This window comes from Labeo rohita, chromosome 23, assembly GCF_022985175.1.
Source record: "Labeo rohita strain BAU-BD-2019 chromosome 23, IGBB_LRoh.1.0, whole genome shotgun sequence".
NCBI lineage: Eukaryota > Metazoa > Chordata > Actinopteri > Cypriniformes > Cyprinidae > Labeo > Labeo rohita.
In genome coordinates this window covers 8859110-8874943 of record NC_066891.1, presented here as the reverse complement: position 1 = coordinate 8874943, position 15834 = coordinate 8859110, and the positions used below count along the sequence as shown (strand labels likewise).

Here is a 15834-nt window from a genome sequence, read left to right as displayed (position 1 = left end):
TTTATCCTTGATGTGGGCCTGTTTGGAGCAAGTGGGTGGGATGTCCTAATTGCTCCATCCCACGCAAATAGCATTGCGGTGCAGTGTTATAAATTGCAGCACGTGTACATATTTTGCTGCAGTTTGAGTTTATTATAACGTCTTTCTTTTTTTGTTTGTTTCATTTGCTGAGATAAAGTGGACACTTGGATCTGCATTTAAGCAGCTTCTGCTGGCTCATTAGCATATCTTTGTCCCAGATAAGTCAAAACTCTGACGGCTTTGTTTTTATAGTCTGTAATGGGTCAGGTGCAGCGCTGCTAAATTCAATTTTAAGTGTGTTGTGGAGTTATTTAGTTAGTTACTTGACTATTTATAGGCAATTTTTCCATGTTTTTTACTGCTGGGAATTTGCTTTGACAGTGTCCCTGTATCACAGAGCCAAAAAGCACCTCAGAGTGCTGACTCTGAGTCAGTTGAGCTGAGAAGAGCTCAGCTGTGATGATCAATACAGAGGAGAGAAATTTGGACCCCTGTCAGCACACTACATTACACAGCAAATATGGTGAAACAGTGTAAAGCTCAGAATAGCTGAAAATCGGACTTGTTTAGTAGACGTTCTTTCTGAGTGCCTCCAATTATTCCGTTTTTATTTTCTTTTTTGGAATTGTGTCAGCGTATTAAATCTATGCAGTTTTTTTTCTCCAATACTGCGTATATTTGCAAAATGCATTGATGTTTTAAACTTTGTGTCTTCTCATAGAATTGAACTTAATCTCTTTTTTCCCCAACAATATCCAAGTAAAAAGTAAAATTTTAGTAAAAAATCCAACTAAAAGCACCAAGGTTATGGGTTTGATTCCCAGGGAATATTCCACTTTGGATATTTTTGCCATTTTCCACCTGGTCAACAAAAATGTGGTCCTGTCATGAAACTGGTATAGGCTGATGGGTCGTTAAAGGAGAAGTTCACTACCAGAACAAAAATTTACAAATAATTTACTCACCCCCTTGTCATCCAAGATGTTCACGTCTTTCTTTTTTCAGTTGTAAAAAAATTATGAATCATTTTTGAGGAAAACATTTCAGGATTTCTCTCCATATAGTGGACTTTTATGGTGCCTGTGAGTTTGAACTTCCAAAATGCAGTTTAAATGCAACTTCAAAGGGCTTTAAACAATCCCAGCCGAGGAAGAAGGGTCTTATATAGCAAAACTTTCAGTTATTTTCTAAAAAAAAAAAAAATTCAATTTATATAATGTTTAACCTCAAATGCTTGTGGGAGCAAATGGGACTTTTTCGACCTACCCTAACTGTCTTGAACCAGAATACACAGAGTACACACAGAGCTAGACAAGATGAGAATTTGAGATGAAAAAGTATATAAATTAGCAGATTGTTTCGCTAGATAAGACCCTTCTTCCCTTTGAAGCTGCATTTAAACTACATTTTGGAAGTTCAAACTCGCGGGCACCATAGAAGTCCACTATATGGAAAAAAAAATCCTGAAATGTTTTCCTCAAAAAAACATAATTTCTTTACAACTGAAGAAAGAAAGACATGAACATCTTGGATGACAAGCCATTTGGTAAGCTACTTGCACAGCAGCTGTATGTCTTAAATACTTACAGCAGCGTATCGCTGTATGTATTGGCAGTAGCAAATTCATGTACTTGCTTTGCAGCAGCAGCAGTAATCTACAACAACAGCAATAACCACCAGCATCTATTCCGCCATGACCAAATACATTGACATTGTCATATTCATTACCATGCTATGAAAGAAATACATTTTTCCCCTAAATAAATCATGTGTATCATGTATCTAGTATGATATATGACGTGTGTTGATGTATGTGTTTTTGGCTGTATATGTATTCGCTCTCTCACACAGTTGTTTCGCAGTTTGCGCATGACAGTCAGCCCACAGTATGGCTCACAGCACTGAGCGGTGAATGAGACCCAGAGGCAGTCTCCTCGCTCAATAGTCTTGTGAAGTGAGATAAATGTCATCTGAGATACAATGATGCTTCTGTTTTGAACACTGGAGAAGGTCACAGTAGCAGACAGTCCCTGCTGCTGGCTAGATGAGAGGCCTGAGATCGTCCTTGTTTAAGTGGTTTTGCACTCAGAGGATATAGCTGGACACCCGGAGCTCCTCTTCATCGCCCATGATCACATGAATGTCATTAGACTTTCAATTAGAACAAATTTGATGGATTATGTCTCTTCCGCAGCCCTGTGGTTGAGCTGAGAGGGCATGTTGTCTGTACTGTGGTATTTTAAAACGGTTCAAGGAAAGTGCTTTTGTTTTATGCGAGGTCAACTTGAATGGCTTCTCTGAGCAAGCGTGAGGAAATGAGAACGTTTACAGCTGACGCTCCTGAGCTTATGGCATTCTTCAAGGTGAATTGGTAAACTAGTCTACAGTTATGGCATCGCTCACTCTTTCCTCATTCCTCTCTTCATCTACTCTCTCCTGCTCTATTCTCTTCCCGTTTTGTGCCAGCTGAGTTGGCACAGACTGTGTGAAATATTTAAGGGCACAGCAGGTCTATCAGACGCGTTCTCAGTGTGGAGTTTGAGGACTGCACTGCTGTCTGCAAGCTTGACACACTCATTAAATGTTGTATAGGATTCCACCCAGGGCTCCACTGTAAGATATTTATGTTTATGTATTATGAGTTCTTTTTCTCTCGGGCAGGCAGAACTTTTAAGCTCCAGTCGAATCAATAGACAATGTTCTATTCTGTTTTTCTCCAACACTCATGATGTGTTTTCCTACCCTTGCAGGGCTAGCGGCCATGGCGCTGCAGATGATGGTGTAGACGACAGCTCCGTCCCGAGAGAGAGAGCAGAGAGGACACTGGGTCAATAAGTCGCTCTCCTCACCGTAGACTGACAGACGCTGTCCAGGTTTTTTCAAGGCCCAGGATCAAAAGGGTGAACGGATCACCTGGCCTACCGCTTCCTCTCAGAAAGATATTAAAAATGCTGCCGTATGGGAGGAGGCCCCTTCCCGCCTCTCTTCGCGAGGCATTCCTCCTCCTTTTCTTCCTCTCGTTCCTCCCTCAACATGGGGGGCTCGAGGTTAACCTCTCTTCCTTCCGGACCTTTATCCCACCAGAGGGAGGGCTTACGCATTTGGTCGTCCATAACAAAACGGGTGAAGTCTACGTCGGTGCTGTCAATTGGATCTACAAGCTCTCCAGCAACCTGACCAAGCTTCGAAGCCATGTTACCGGTCCCGTGGTGGATAATGAGAAATGTTACCCGCCACCAGGTGTTCAATCTTGCCCTCACGAGCTATCACAGACTAGCAATGTCAACAAGCTGTTGCTTCTGGATTCAGGGCAGAACAGGCTCATTGCATGTGGAAGCACTTCACAGGGTATATGCCAGTTCCTCAGACTGGATGACCTCTTCAAACTGGGTGAGCCGCATCACCGCAAGGAGCACTACCTTTCAAGTGTGTCCGAGGCGGGCACTATGTCAGGAGTGGTTATCAGTGGAACCCAAGGTGAAGACAGCGGTAAATTGTTTGTAGGTACACCCATCGAAGGCAAATCAGAGTACTTCCCGACTCTCTCCAGTCGTAAGCTGATGGCTAATGAGGAGAATGCTGAAATGTTCAGCTTCGTCTACCAGGACGAGTTTGTCTCCTCACAGCTCAAGATTCCATCCGACACCCTTTCCAAGTTTCCTACCTTTGACATCTACTACGTCTATGGCTTTAGCAGCGAGCAGTTCATCTACTACCTAACTCTCCAACTGGACACCCAACTCACCTCGCCGGATGCCAGTGGTGAACAGTTCTTCACCTCCAAGATTGTCCGCCTCTGTGTGGACGACCCCAAGTTCTACTCCTACGTGGAGTTTCCCATTGGCTGTACCAAGGATGGTGTGGAATACCGATTGGTTCAAGACGCCTACCTCAGTCGGCCTGGTGCCAAGCTGGCACGATCATTGGGTATCTCTGAACAGGAAGAGGTGCTGTTTACTGTTTTTGCTCAGGGTCAAAAGAACCGGGCCAAGCCACCGAAAGAATCAGCCCTGTGCCTGTTCACACTAAGAAAAATCAAGGAAAAGATTAAGGAGAGGATCCAATCCTGCTACAGGGGTGAAGGAAAACTATCCCTGCCCTGGCTCCTCAACAAGGAACTGAACTGCATCAACTCGGTAAGTCAAACTTACTAACTGTGTTGTTATATTAACAAGCAAGATAACCAGGTGCGCTGTTGATTAGTTCTGACTTGTTTGCAAATTAATTCAAGTACCTTAAGTTCCTCAACCCAGTTCTAATGTTGATGGGTGTTGTAGCAATCAATCAATTCATTATAGAACGCATGTTATTTCCAGATCATTGGTGCGGTAAAGCAATGGGGAAGGTCTTGTCCATGTGCATGAATGTAAGCTCTAAGAATCTCACTGTTGTTTAACCTCCAGTCTCAAGTCAGATTAACTAGCCTAGCCACATCATTAGCTCAGTTCATGTTATTAGTGCCCTGACACTCTCTTGCCTCATGTGTCCATTTCCTCAAGTGATAATTGATTTAAACTCTTAAAGTTGTACTGTCTTTGTTGCACAAGTCCTTTTGGGACCTTCGTTCTGGTGTCAGAACAATGTGGACAACCACAAATCAGCTAGTGTGTGGGTGCATAGCTTATTTTCTAATCAACAGCACTCTTAGCTATGCTCTCTACATCCAGATCACTGGTGCTGTAGAGCAGTTGGGAATGTCTTGTCCATGTGCATAGATTCGGGCCCTGAAAATCTTACTGTTGTTTTCCTGGGAAACCTTCACTCTAAAGTCAGATTGACTAGCCTAGCCACATCATTAGCTCAGTTCATGGGATTAGCACCCTGTCACTCTCTTGCCTCATGTGTCCATTTCCTCAAGTGATAATTGATTTAAACTCTTAAAGTTGTACTGTCCTTGTTGCACAAGTCCTCTTGGGACCTTTGTTCTGGTGTCAGAACAATGTGGACAGTCACAAATCAGCTAGCGTGTGGGTGCATAGCTTATTTTCTAATCAACAGCACTCTTAGCTATGCTCTCTACATCCAGATCACTGGTGTGGCAAAGCGTGTGCGTAGATGCAGGCCCTGAGAATCTTACTGTTGTTTACCAATGAAACCTCCGCTCTCAAGTCAGATTAACTAGCCTAGCCACATCATTATCTTAGTTCTTGGGATTAGCGCCCTGTCAATCTCTTGCCACGTGTCCATTTCCTGAAGTGATAATTGATTTAAACTCTTGTCCTGTCTTTGTTGCCCAAGTCCTCTTGGGACCTTCGTTCTGGTGTCAGAACAATGTGGACAGTCACAGAGAGACTAACGTGCAGGCGCATAGCTTGCTTGCTAATCAACAGCACTCCTAGTTGCGCTCTACACATAGTCCATCATAGGAAATAGCCAAGCCGGCAGTTCTACACCGAACACAATGCTCTAGCACAGAATGAGGGGATTATTCCCAGAGAACAGCCCAAATCCTCCCCTCTATTATATGTGCAGCATGTTCCTGGGTGATTCGACTGTACTCAGACATACAAGAGCAAACACATTTTGGCTGATGGAGCGAGACCTGTGAGAGTAATAAAAAAAAATAGAAGGATGGAGCTGGTGATTATGAAAGAAAGGAAGATGAAGGAACGGGAGGCAGATAAGGATTGAGAAAGTGTGCCGACTTTGCTTCTCATGTAGTATTATGATATATTATGATGCGGTTTCAGAGATGCAGTTATTGTTTCAGAATTCTTATTTCATGACACCTCGTCTTCAGTATTTTGTCATAACACTAGTGAGTTATGAATTATTACATATCTCAGACAACTTTTATTAAATGCCTCAAATGAGAAAATGTAATACTCGCTTCAGTTTATAACAGCAGTATGTGATCTGATCAAACGTTTAGTGGCACATATATCAAAGCTCTAAAATTCAAACTAGACGGTAATTCATTTTACCATCCATCATATGGTGAATTGTAATCACCTATCAGACTATATATCACAGTTACAGAGACCTGCTGTTATTCAAACACAGGTTTGATTGAGACCTTGTTATCTTTTTTCACTCATCGTAAACTAAGCAATTTTATTCATTACAACTGTGCTTTTTTTCCTTTCTAAAGAAAACAGAGACCAACATTTTTTTTTCTTTTGCTGAACATGAAAAGATATTTTGAAGAATAACATTGGACTCCATTGACTGTCATTTGTTTGAGACATTTTTCAAGATATCTTTTTGATGCGCAAAATGTGGATGGAATCGCGGAATTCAGTAATAAAAATGTAATTTACTGTATAACGCGTTAGGGAATGTCACGGAATTCAACTAATTTTGGATGAATAAATCAAAAGTAGGCCAGTAGACTTAAATCAAAACGCGATATGGACTAGTGTCTGTGATTAAGCCGCAAAAATACAATGTAAATATGAATCCTGCATGTTCTGTTTGTCTCTGGGTGAATGAATGGCGCAAAAGCACAGTTTCGTTTTATACACATACTGAAGCGCACATGACGTTAGTGGAGTTTCCAGACTCTGCTGCCTCAAAAATGAGTCTGTCACTTCATGAGTATTTTACCGTTTCTTTTGAGAAAAACTGTCATATTATATATAAACAGAAACAGAAAGTTCTTCACATTAACTCATCAAAATAAAAGTTATTACAAAATGTAATGATAGTACGACTAATAAAATTATCAAAACATTTTTTTAAGGAATACTTAACAGAAACATTTTTTAAAAATTATTTATTTAAAAAAATAATTAACTAAAATGATAATAAATCTTTTTATAAATAAAATTAGTTAATTAGAGATGCTTTTGATTATTAAAATCCAATAAAATTGGAAAACAGAATTTGGTAAAAATAAAACTGAATTTGAGAAAAAAATAAAACGCATTTCATAGGGCCTTAAAATGTAATTTTTGTTAAACTTTTAATAAATTGCTGTTAAATTGTGTACATTTCATGATTTCACTTTTTGATTTAATATTTTTTAATTTAACCGTTAAAACAGAGTCTACAAAAAAAAAAAAAAAATTGAAAAAAAAAAAAATGAATCCAGACAAATGAAAAAAGGAATTTGGAAAAAAATTAAATGCATTTAATAGGGCCCTAAAAATGTTTTGGGCCTTACTTCGCCTTCTTGATAGTCTTAACAGTTGTCGTTATAGTGCATTGTGGGTAGTGTAAACCATATGCTCTAATGCAGGTTTTGATGGTAGCGGCCACAGTGGTAGACTCCGTCGGCGAATAACTGACAGTGGCATTAACGATAATAACTGCTGCCATTATAATAACGGGCCTGGAGCAATCTGCCTTGGTAATGATGGCGGCACGGCTGGCTGAATTGGATGAAAAGATAACGCTCTGAGGGTCCTCCACCGGCAAGGAGCTTCCAGCTTATGAATAATTCACCCTCACTCACCTTGTGTTATTCATTTATAGCCCATCACAATCAGCGCATGATCAAAAATCCCTCTGCCTCCGCGCTCTGCTTACAAGCAATTAATGCTGTCATTTTCCAATCACAAAGCACACTTTCATAATTCAGAAGGCTTTGGGGGAGATACACGTGCCGGGCAGACAAACCGGAGTGGGAAAAACAACAAGAGATGCGTGCGATCGGACAGACAGACAGTAAGCGCTTTTGACGTCTTTCTTCTGCCCACCTGTCCCGATGCTCACGGTAAAGCTATGCATATATGTAAATGAGAAACCGTACATGATGGCGCTTGATTACCATCTGCGACACTGTGTTGCAATCCATCAAAAACACGTCAGCAGAGTCAAACAATAATTACACACAGACTTCTCCATTCTGCTTCTCATCCAGGCAGGCAGTGGTACTTTTTCACTGTAATTCATTTCATTGGCCTTTTCTTTATAAAATAACTGACGTCTATAATGGACACTTTTGTTCATACACAGCAAGGGCCTCTAATATGATTCAATACCGCATTATGATGCAGCGTTTTGAGGCACCGTGCATTTGGAAGCTAAAGACTGAATTTGTACTTTGCTGCCAAAGTGCCCTATTCAGATGCTGATGTGAGTCTTTCTTATATTTTCAAACCTATTGATCTACAGGATATAGAGATTATTCTGTTGTATGGTGGCGTCTCTCCGTCTATTTCCACGCGGCTTGTGTGCCAGACTTTCCTGCGAATTTTCCGAATTTATGGCGGCTGTAACAACAGAGGAACTTTTAAAAGTTCCAGGTCACCTTCTGTGCCAGATGCAAGCTGGTTTCCAACCATCTGAATTGTGCCTGTAAAAAAAAAAGCAAGAGGGGGGAAAAAGCGGAACAAAAACATATTAGCATTGCTAATGAGTTTTTCAGTCTGTCCACAGGTGATATTAATGAGCACAACAACTGCACACGATAACAACAAACAACAATACACACTCGTCACTTCCTACTTGAAAACAGAGTGTGACTCGCTCTCTCGGGAAAACATGGCGTCATTATTAAACAACTTTTAGCTGATTTTGTGTGCCGCACTAAGACAAATTGTTGTTTAACTGATGAACAAAAATACACTAGGACCGACTCCTCACCCTTCGCTCCTTTGCATAATTACATTATCACTTATCTCGGTTGATCACTTGCCTGGTGATTTTGATTGCTAGCAGTTATCCTTCTAGTGTTCGGTTCTGTTTTTCCCTCAGACTGAAGGCGGGAAGATTTTCTTTCTTGTCTTTTAACCTCCAATGCTATTGAAAACTGAAAGACTTTGCGATTTAATCATGACATTGAATGTCATTTGCTTGCTGTTGGTGTTCACTCGAGTTCTTTTTGACTCTCTGAGGAACTGCTCAATGAAATGAGAGAACAAGTCCATGTGGGAGCTCTTCACAGACAGGCAAAAAAGATATTGTACTGTATTACACTTTAATGGCTTCCCATCTGTGCCTCCTTCCCTGTAGGGTATTGATCAGAGATGACTGGATATTGAAAAATCATATAGATGAAACTATATCCACCTCAATAGCCTTGGGGCTAATCGTTTTTCCATAGTCTTATTTATTGTGCTTTGGAACACAGGCTTGAGATTAAGGGAATCCTCTATAGATTCTTCTTCCTTAAAGGGGAAACAAAGAGGGAAAATTGACTGTAAATATCTGTTCTTTCCGAATGGGTGCACCACTATCATTTTTCATTTTCAGAGACCAAGAATGAGTGCTGATACTTTCTAGTATTTGCTGATACAATATAGGCCCAGTTGTAAGTATCGGAATTACTGTTTATTACATTTTTATTACTAATTAGATAATTATGATGAATTAATTCGCATATATGCGACCCTGGACAACAAAACCAGTCATAATGGACAGTTTTTTTGAAATTTAGATTTATACATAATCTGAAAGCTGAATAAATAATCTTTCAATTGATGTATAAAAAATTTATGAAAATTGTTCAATTGATTTGAAAATCTTAAATCTGAGGGTGCAAAAAATTCTAAATATTGAGAAAATCGCCTTTAAGGTTGTCGAAATGAAGTTCTTAGCAATGCATATAACTAATAAAAATTAAGTTTTGATATATTAATGGTAGGAAATGTACAAAATATCTTCATGGAACGTGATCTTTATGCAAGATCCTAATGATTTTTGCCATCAATAATTTCTAATAAAATCTCAAATAATTAGTGCGGCTTAATTGTGGATACTTTTGACCCATACAATGTATTTTTGGCTATTGCTACAAATATTCCCGTGCTGCTTAAGACTGATTTTGTGGTCAAGGGTCACTTATTAGATATATTAGATATACATGCAATGAGCAACCTGAAAGTACTGGTTTACTCTGAGTTTTTTATCGAGTACATCAAGTACATGATCTCAGCGTTCAGTACTGTAGTATTGTATAAGTGCATCCCTGTGTGGATGGTAGCATTGTGAATGTACTTGCAATGGGGTGAAATTTGCATTTCCTGCTCCTTTGTAGCTTTAATATAAGCTATTCAGATGAAACGAGGCCTTGAGAGCGGACAAATAAAGTGTAGACAACTGTATGAGCTCTCTGTGATGGTAATTTTAAATCAATAAGTCAGCCAGTTAACTGGGTAGTAAGAAAAATGACTCCCCCTCCCCAGCCTTTCAGATGGCGACTATGTGTGTAGGTTGCAAATCTCTTAACAGGTCAGGCTTGGAGTGCTCCCCATCTAATTGTCGGTGTAATTATTTATTGATGTGTGTTTGTGTGGGAGCCGCGTAGAGAGTGTGTGTGGGATGGTAGGTGGTTGTGATCAAGCGCGCAGTGTGTGTTTGTGGGTGTGCGCTTATGTGCGGCGCTATTTGCCAGGCTGCGCGTGCAGCTGTATTTGTTGTTTCCTGTGGTGGTGGGCAATGGGATGAATCCAGAGACCATCAGTCTATTTCATATTCCACAAAGGCTTTAAAAACAACCGCATACACAAGCTGGGAAAAGCCAGTTATACCTTCCCTGCTGGAAAGACCTGCTTGGACTTAACCAGCAGGCATTTGCAGGCTGGTTAGTTCTGGTTTGGTTTTGTCAGGCTGGTCAGCCATCACTTTTTCTGTTTATGTTTTATGTGTGTTAAGTATGTTAGGAAGTTAGGAAGACTAAGTGGGAATAAAGTCAATGCAAAAGTCAATGCAAAGATGAGAATAGATGCAAATTTGTGCCGGGCAGCACACATGCTATATTCGCCTCAGTCTTCCGTGCAAGTTAAAAATTTTCAACTCGAGTCAGAAATGTGCATCTTATCTCCAACACTGTTGAGAAAAAAAATGGCAAAAAAAATTGTGTGATGTGCATTAAGACACTCCTAATCACGCAATGTTTTTGTGCGAGTGGCGTGAAAAACATCTCACGAGTAATCTAGAGTAGGTAACGCGATGCGAATATCCGCTTCTTTTTTTGGTGTGCACACCATTACTCACTCTAGATCTACTTTTTAGATTTACCATTTTTCCGTCATCAACCATGTTTGAGATAACTGCTATTGCTGCTCTGTACCTGTTGTGGAAGTCCCAAATAAGCTTTTAGCTGATTGGCTTGCACAACAACACATCATGCGAATTTCCCGACATTTTGACGCAATTGAGGTGAATATCGCACTTTTGTGGCAATCGCGTCACCCAAATTTTTGTCATTTGAGTCGCCTGAATTTGTGTCTATTCGTATCTTTGCATTGACTTTGTATGTAATAATTAAATTTGCTTTTGGTGACAAATCAAAAATCATATTTTTGTCATTTGATAAGAACACTTTACTTTAAGCCTTTATTTGTAATGCATTATAAATGTGTTCATAATGTACATTAAATATTTTTCGTAAAAATTGTAACCAAAGTTAAAAAGCATTATAATATTTGCATATTAGTTATGCCTGAAATTTGTTGTTTGCCATGTGTTTTGATGAATTCAACTTTAAAGATGTACCAATTAATAAACATATATTATAGTGTGTTATAACTGTGGTTACGATTATTCATCATAACATGCATATGCATTATAAGATTATGCATTTCAAGAGATAATGCATTAAAAATACTTTTTGCGTTATGTATTCAAATATCAAAATATTTTTTAAATTTAGTCAGTATTTTGTGTCATATTCATTAATTTTATGACATTTGTACAAGTGAGTTTTACTAAAATTGTGACATTTACTGTAATCTTTTTTTTAATCTAAGATTCTGTCTAATTTTATCTCATTTTTCATTAGTGTGTTTTAATGATTGTCATGAGGTGCATTTTTGTAATTTTTGGTTTCTTATTTTTCCTAACAACCAAGCATATTTTATTGTCAGTCTTTAGTTTGAGGAACAACTTATCAGTTAGACATTGCCCTCTGACTGTAGTAGTAAGTTAGGTTTGCAATTACATTTTATTGTGATACATTGAGTTGTACTTGACAAAATCACATTAATTGGTTCTTTCTTCGTCGGAAAACCACCAAATTTTGCTGTTTTAGCTACTTAAGAAGTTTGAACCTCAACACTTACTGTGGTTTGACCAAGTGTGACATGCTCTTGGATCAGCTTCCTTGGTGGTTGTAGAAAAACATTCCTACTAACCAAGAAGTTTGGATTTAAGCTTAAAGGATTAGTTTACTCCTGAATTAAAATTTCCTGATAATTTGCTCACCCCTATTTCATCCAAGATGTTCACGTCTGTCTTTCTGCAGTCAAAAACAGTTAAGGTTTTTGAGGAAAAAAATCCATGATTTTTCTCCATATAGTGGACTTCAGTGGGGATCAATGGGTTGTAGGTTCAAACTGCAGCTTCAAAGAGCTCTACACAATCCCAGCAGAGGAGTAAGTGTCCTGTCTAGCAAAACGATCAGTCATTTTCTAAAAAAAAAAAGAAAAAAAAAAGTATACTTTTTAACCACAAATGCTAGTCTTGCACTAGCTCTGCGATGAACGTCCACGACTTCACGCATTACATAATCATGTTGGAAAGGTCACAACTTTAAAATCATCCGACATCGTTGTTTTACCTTTTACCGTTTCACTTTCTTTGCATGTCCACTTTGTAAACACTGAGTCGGTACTTCTGCCTACGTCATGTGACCTTTTCCAAAGTCATTATGTAATGTGTTAATTCATGGATGTAGAGCTAGTGCAAGAAGAGCATTTGTGGTTAAAACGTTATAATTTGTAATCGTTTTTTAGAAAATGACCAATCGTTTCACGAGATAAGACACTTATTCCTCAGCTGGGATTGTGTAGCGCCCTTTGAAGCTGCATTGAAACTGCTGTTTGGACCTTCAGTCCGTTGGCTCCCATTGAAGTCCACTATATGGAGAAAAATCCTGAAATGTTTTCCTTCAGAAACCTTAATTTCTTTCAACTGAAGAAAGACAGACGTGTACTACTTGTGCATCTTGGAAGACATGGGGGTGAGTAAATTTTCAGGTAAGTTTAATTCTGAAATGAACTAATACTTTAAAAAGAATTCTTGTTAATTAATCATTGCTCAATCATTTTTGGGGTAGGTTAAGGTAAGATTTTAGACCATTTGACTTGAATGTTGTTCTAGAAACATCAAATACAGTACTTGGCAACAACCTGTCCACAGGTCTTTTCAGCAGCGCCAGAGAACGACAATTCATCTTGATATTATGCAGTAAATAATGCTCAGCCATAATCTTGTGATTTCTGCAGATGAATACTAGCTAAATCATAATGACTTATGGCCAGCCACTTTTGGTAAGCAAATTTCAGCACATAACTAGCATGACCTGGAAAGAAAGATGGTGAACCACTTTTGAAAGGACAAAGCTATTCCTCATTCCTGGCACCTCGACCCAAGCTGGAGAGCCAATGGGAGTTTTGTGACACTCGAAGAGGTCATGGTGGCTTTTAGAACTTTATTATTATATTTTTTCCCCTCCGTCTTGAAGCTAGATGTTGTCTAAGATGTTTCTAGCAGGCTTTCTCGAGTCCAAATGTAATGAGGGGGTGTATGATTAGATGATGGAGCATTACTGGACGCTGAGGTCAGAGGTTCCAGGAAAACACTAAATGTTTTGGGTGCATAATGAGGATTGGATATCCCTTAAGGGTGCTGTCGCAACCTTGCAACTTGTGTTTTTAAGAGGTGGATCCAGTGTAGTTAGACAGAAAAATGCTCCTTGCTAATGGAAACCAACAGTTAGTGCTTCAAATGCCAAAATGACTGTGCTCTTTGTTCATGTGAGTGAGAAAGACACGGTTTGTTTTTATTATGGTGCGTATTAAGGGCTTGTGTGTTTGAATAGACAATGTTTGTAAGTCAAGTACCTTCATCTGATGTTGGACATTTAAAGCCCTGATATTGCTCCTGGGAGACATTGGCTGATAACCATGATACAGTACATTTAGCAAATGAGCCTGTAGATGCAGTTTGATTCTTTCATTGATATTTTCCACCAAACAGATGTTTATTATTTCCATTTTGCCACTAAAGAGAGCTCACCAGCTAGATCTGACCTGTAATGGCAGCAGACACAATGACAAAACATATTTGGACACTTAAGCCAGGGTTTTTCAAACTTTTTGATACCAAGGACCACTTCTCTGTAGTTTTATAAAATATAAAGGTACAGTCAAACCAAAATTTATTCGGACACCTTCAACATTTCTCACATTTTCACAGTTTATTTGCTATAGTTTAGAAAATGGTAATAAAATATGACAAGAACGCAAGAGTTAAACTGTGTCAGAACAAATCCATCTCGATAATGTCTGATAACTTTAATAGAAAGGTAATGGATTTCAATCAGCCAAAAACCAAACTGTTAGAATGACTATATTTTTCACAGCTGTCAATACTTTGTTGACCAATTACCAAGCAATGCTTAATTTTGTTCAGTCTGTGGTGTAAAAAGGTTGCATTAGCAATTAAAAACACACAAAAGTATTAAAAAAATGTCTGAATAATTTTTGGTCCCAAATTTTTTAAATTTTTACTGGTAGTTCACTGTATGAAGAATTTTTGGCATGGAATTTTGCTATTCTTACCTTATAAATGAACTATAGTGTACTGCACCCACTAGTAAAAAAAATATCAAAAATTATATCTGACGTCTGAATAATATTTGGTTTGACCGTAGTTACATAAAGCGTAGTTTAAGTGTAAAAATCTATTTATACAGTGAAGTTTCATGTTATGGTAAATCAGTAAATTGCCTTTCTGTATAATAATATATCTGGATAATAAATATATTTTTAAATATTAGAAAATATTATTGTTATTAAAATATTCAAATATCAATATCTAATGTTAAATGTATAAACCTGAAAGAAAATTGTTCTAAATGAAATTTAAATAATTTGCTTATTAATTTCTATTAGCAAATATTTAAGTCATGAATACTTTTTTTTTTCGGCTCCTGGGATCCCCACATCCTAGTTTGACAAACACTAACTTAAGCCACACATGGAAATATATTAATGTTTTTGTGTTCATATGATAAAAAAATCAACCAATGGCAATTGTTTAAAAAAACCATGGTATTCATAATATTTCCATAAATATTACCATAAATAACACCAAAATAAGCTTGGTAACTAAAAACATTTTTACTTTATGACATTAAAAACTAAATACCCCCGAAAATGTACTCACCCTCAAGCTGTCCTAGGTGGATATGACTTTCTTCTTTCAGACGAATACAGTCAAGAGTTATATTAAAAAATATCCTGGCTCTTTCCAACTTTATAATAGTGAATGGGTGTTGAGATTTTGAAGTCCAATAAAGTGCATCAATCCATTATAAAAATGACTCCACACGGCTCTGGGGGGTTAATAAAGGCCTTTCTTTGTGTAAGAAAAATATCCATATTTAAAACTTTATAAACTCCAAGCTCTAGCTTCCTCTAACTGCCGTACGATCATTCACGAGAGAGTGGCGTTCCAGCGGATGATGTACTTTATTGGACTTCAAAATCTCAACAGCCATTCACTGCCATTATAAAGCTTGGAAGAGCCAGGACATTTTTAAATATAACTCCAATTGTATTCATCTGAAAGAAGAAAGTCATACACCTAGGATGGCTTAAGGGAGAGTATTTTATTTTTTGGGTGACCTATCCCTTTAATTTCTGATGTTTTATTGTCCAGAATGTGACGGACAAACACTCATTGTGTTTCATTAAGAGTAAAGGCAAAAATGTCTCAAAGCAAAGTAAAATTGATTTTGAGAAAAGCTAGCATCTTTTTTTTTTATAAGTCCGATAAGTGTCCAAATGCTGTTTGGCGCCAATGTGTTGTCTTGCAGTGGTCACCAGAGGCCATTTTTTATGTCCTGCGTGGATTTACAATGCTTGTACATCAGCACCAGGCATTTTAACAGCATGCTAAACATTATGTTAGCTTGATCAG

General features: G+C 38.3%; 1 protein-coding gene across 1 annotated transcript in view; it reads left to right on the top strand.

The window, feature by feature from the left end:
• The window catches only part of plxna1a (plexin A1a), a 289406-nt gene that overhangs the window by 24609 nt on the left and 248963 nt on the right, over window positions 1-15834 (top strand). Inside the window, exon 2 of the mRNA XM_051095762.1 lies at window positions 2772-4157. Within this exon, the coding sequence (XP_050951719.1) occupies window positions 2970-4157 (1188 nt within the window). The 5' untranslated portion in view covers window positions 2772-2969. The remainder of the gene's footprint in view (window positions 1-2771; window positions 4158-15834) is intronic.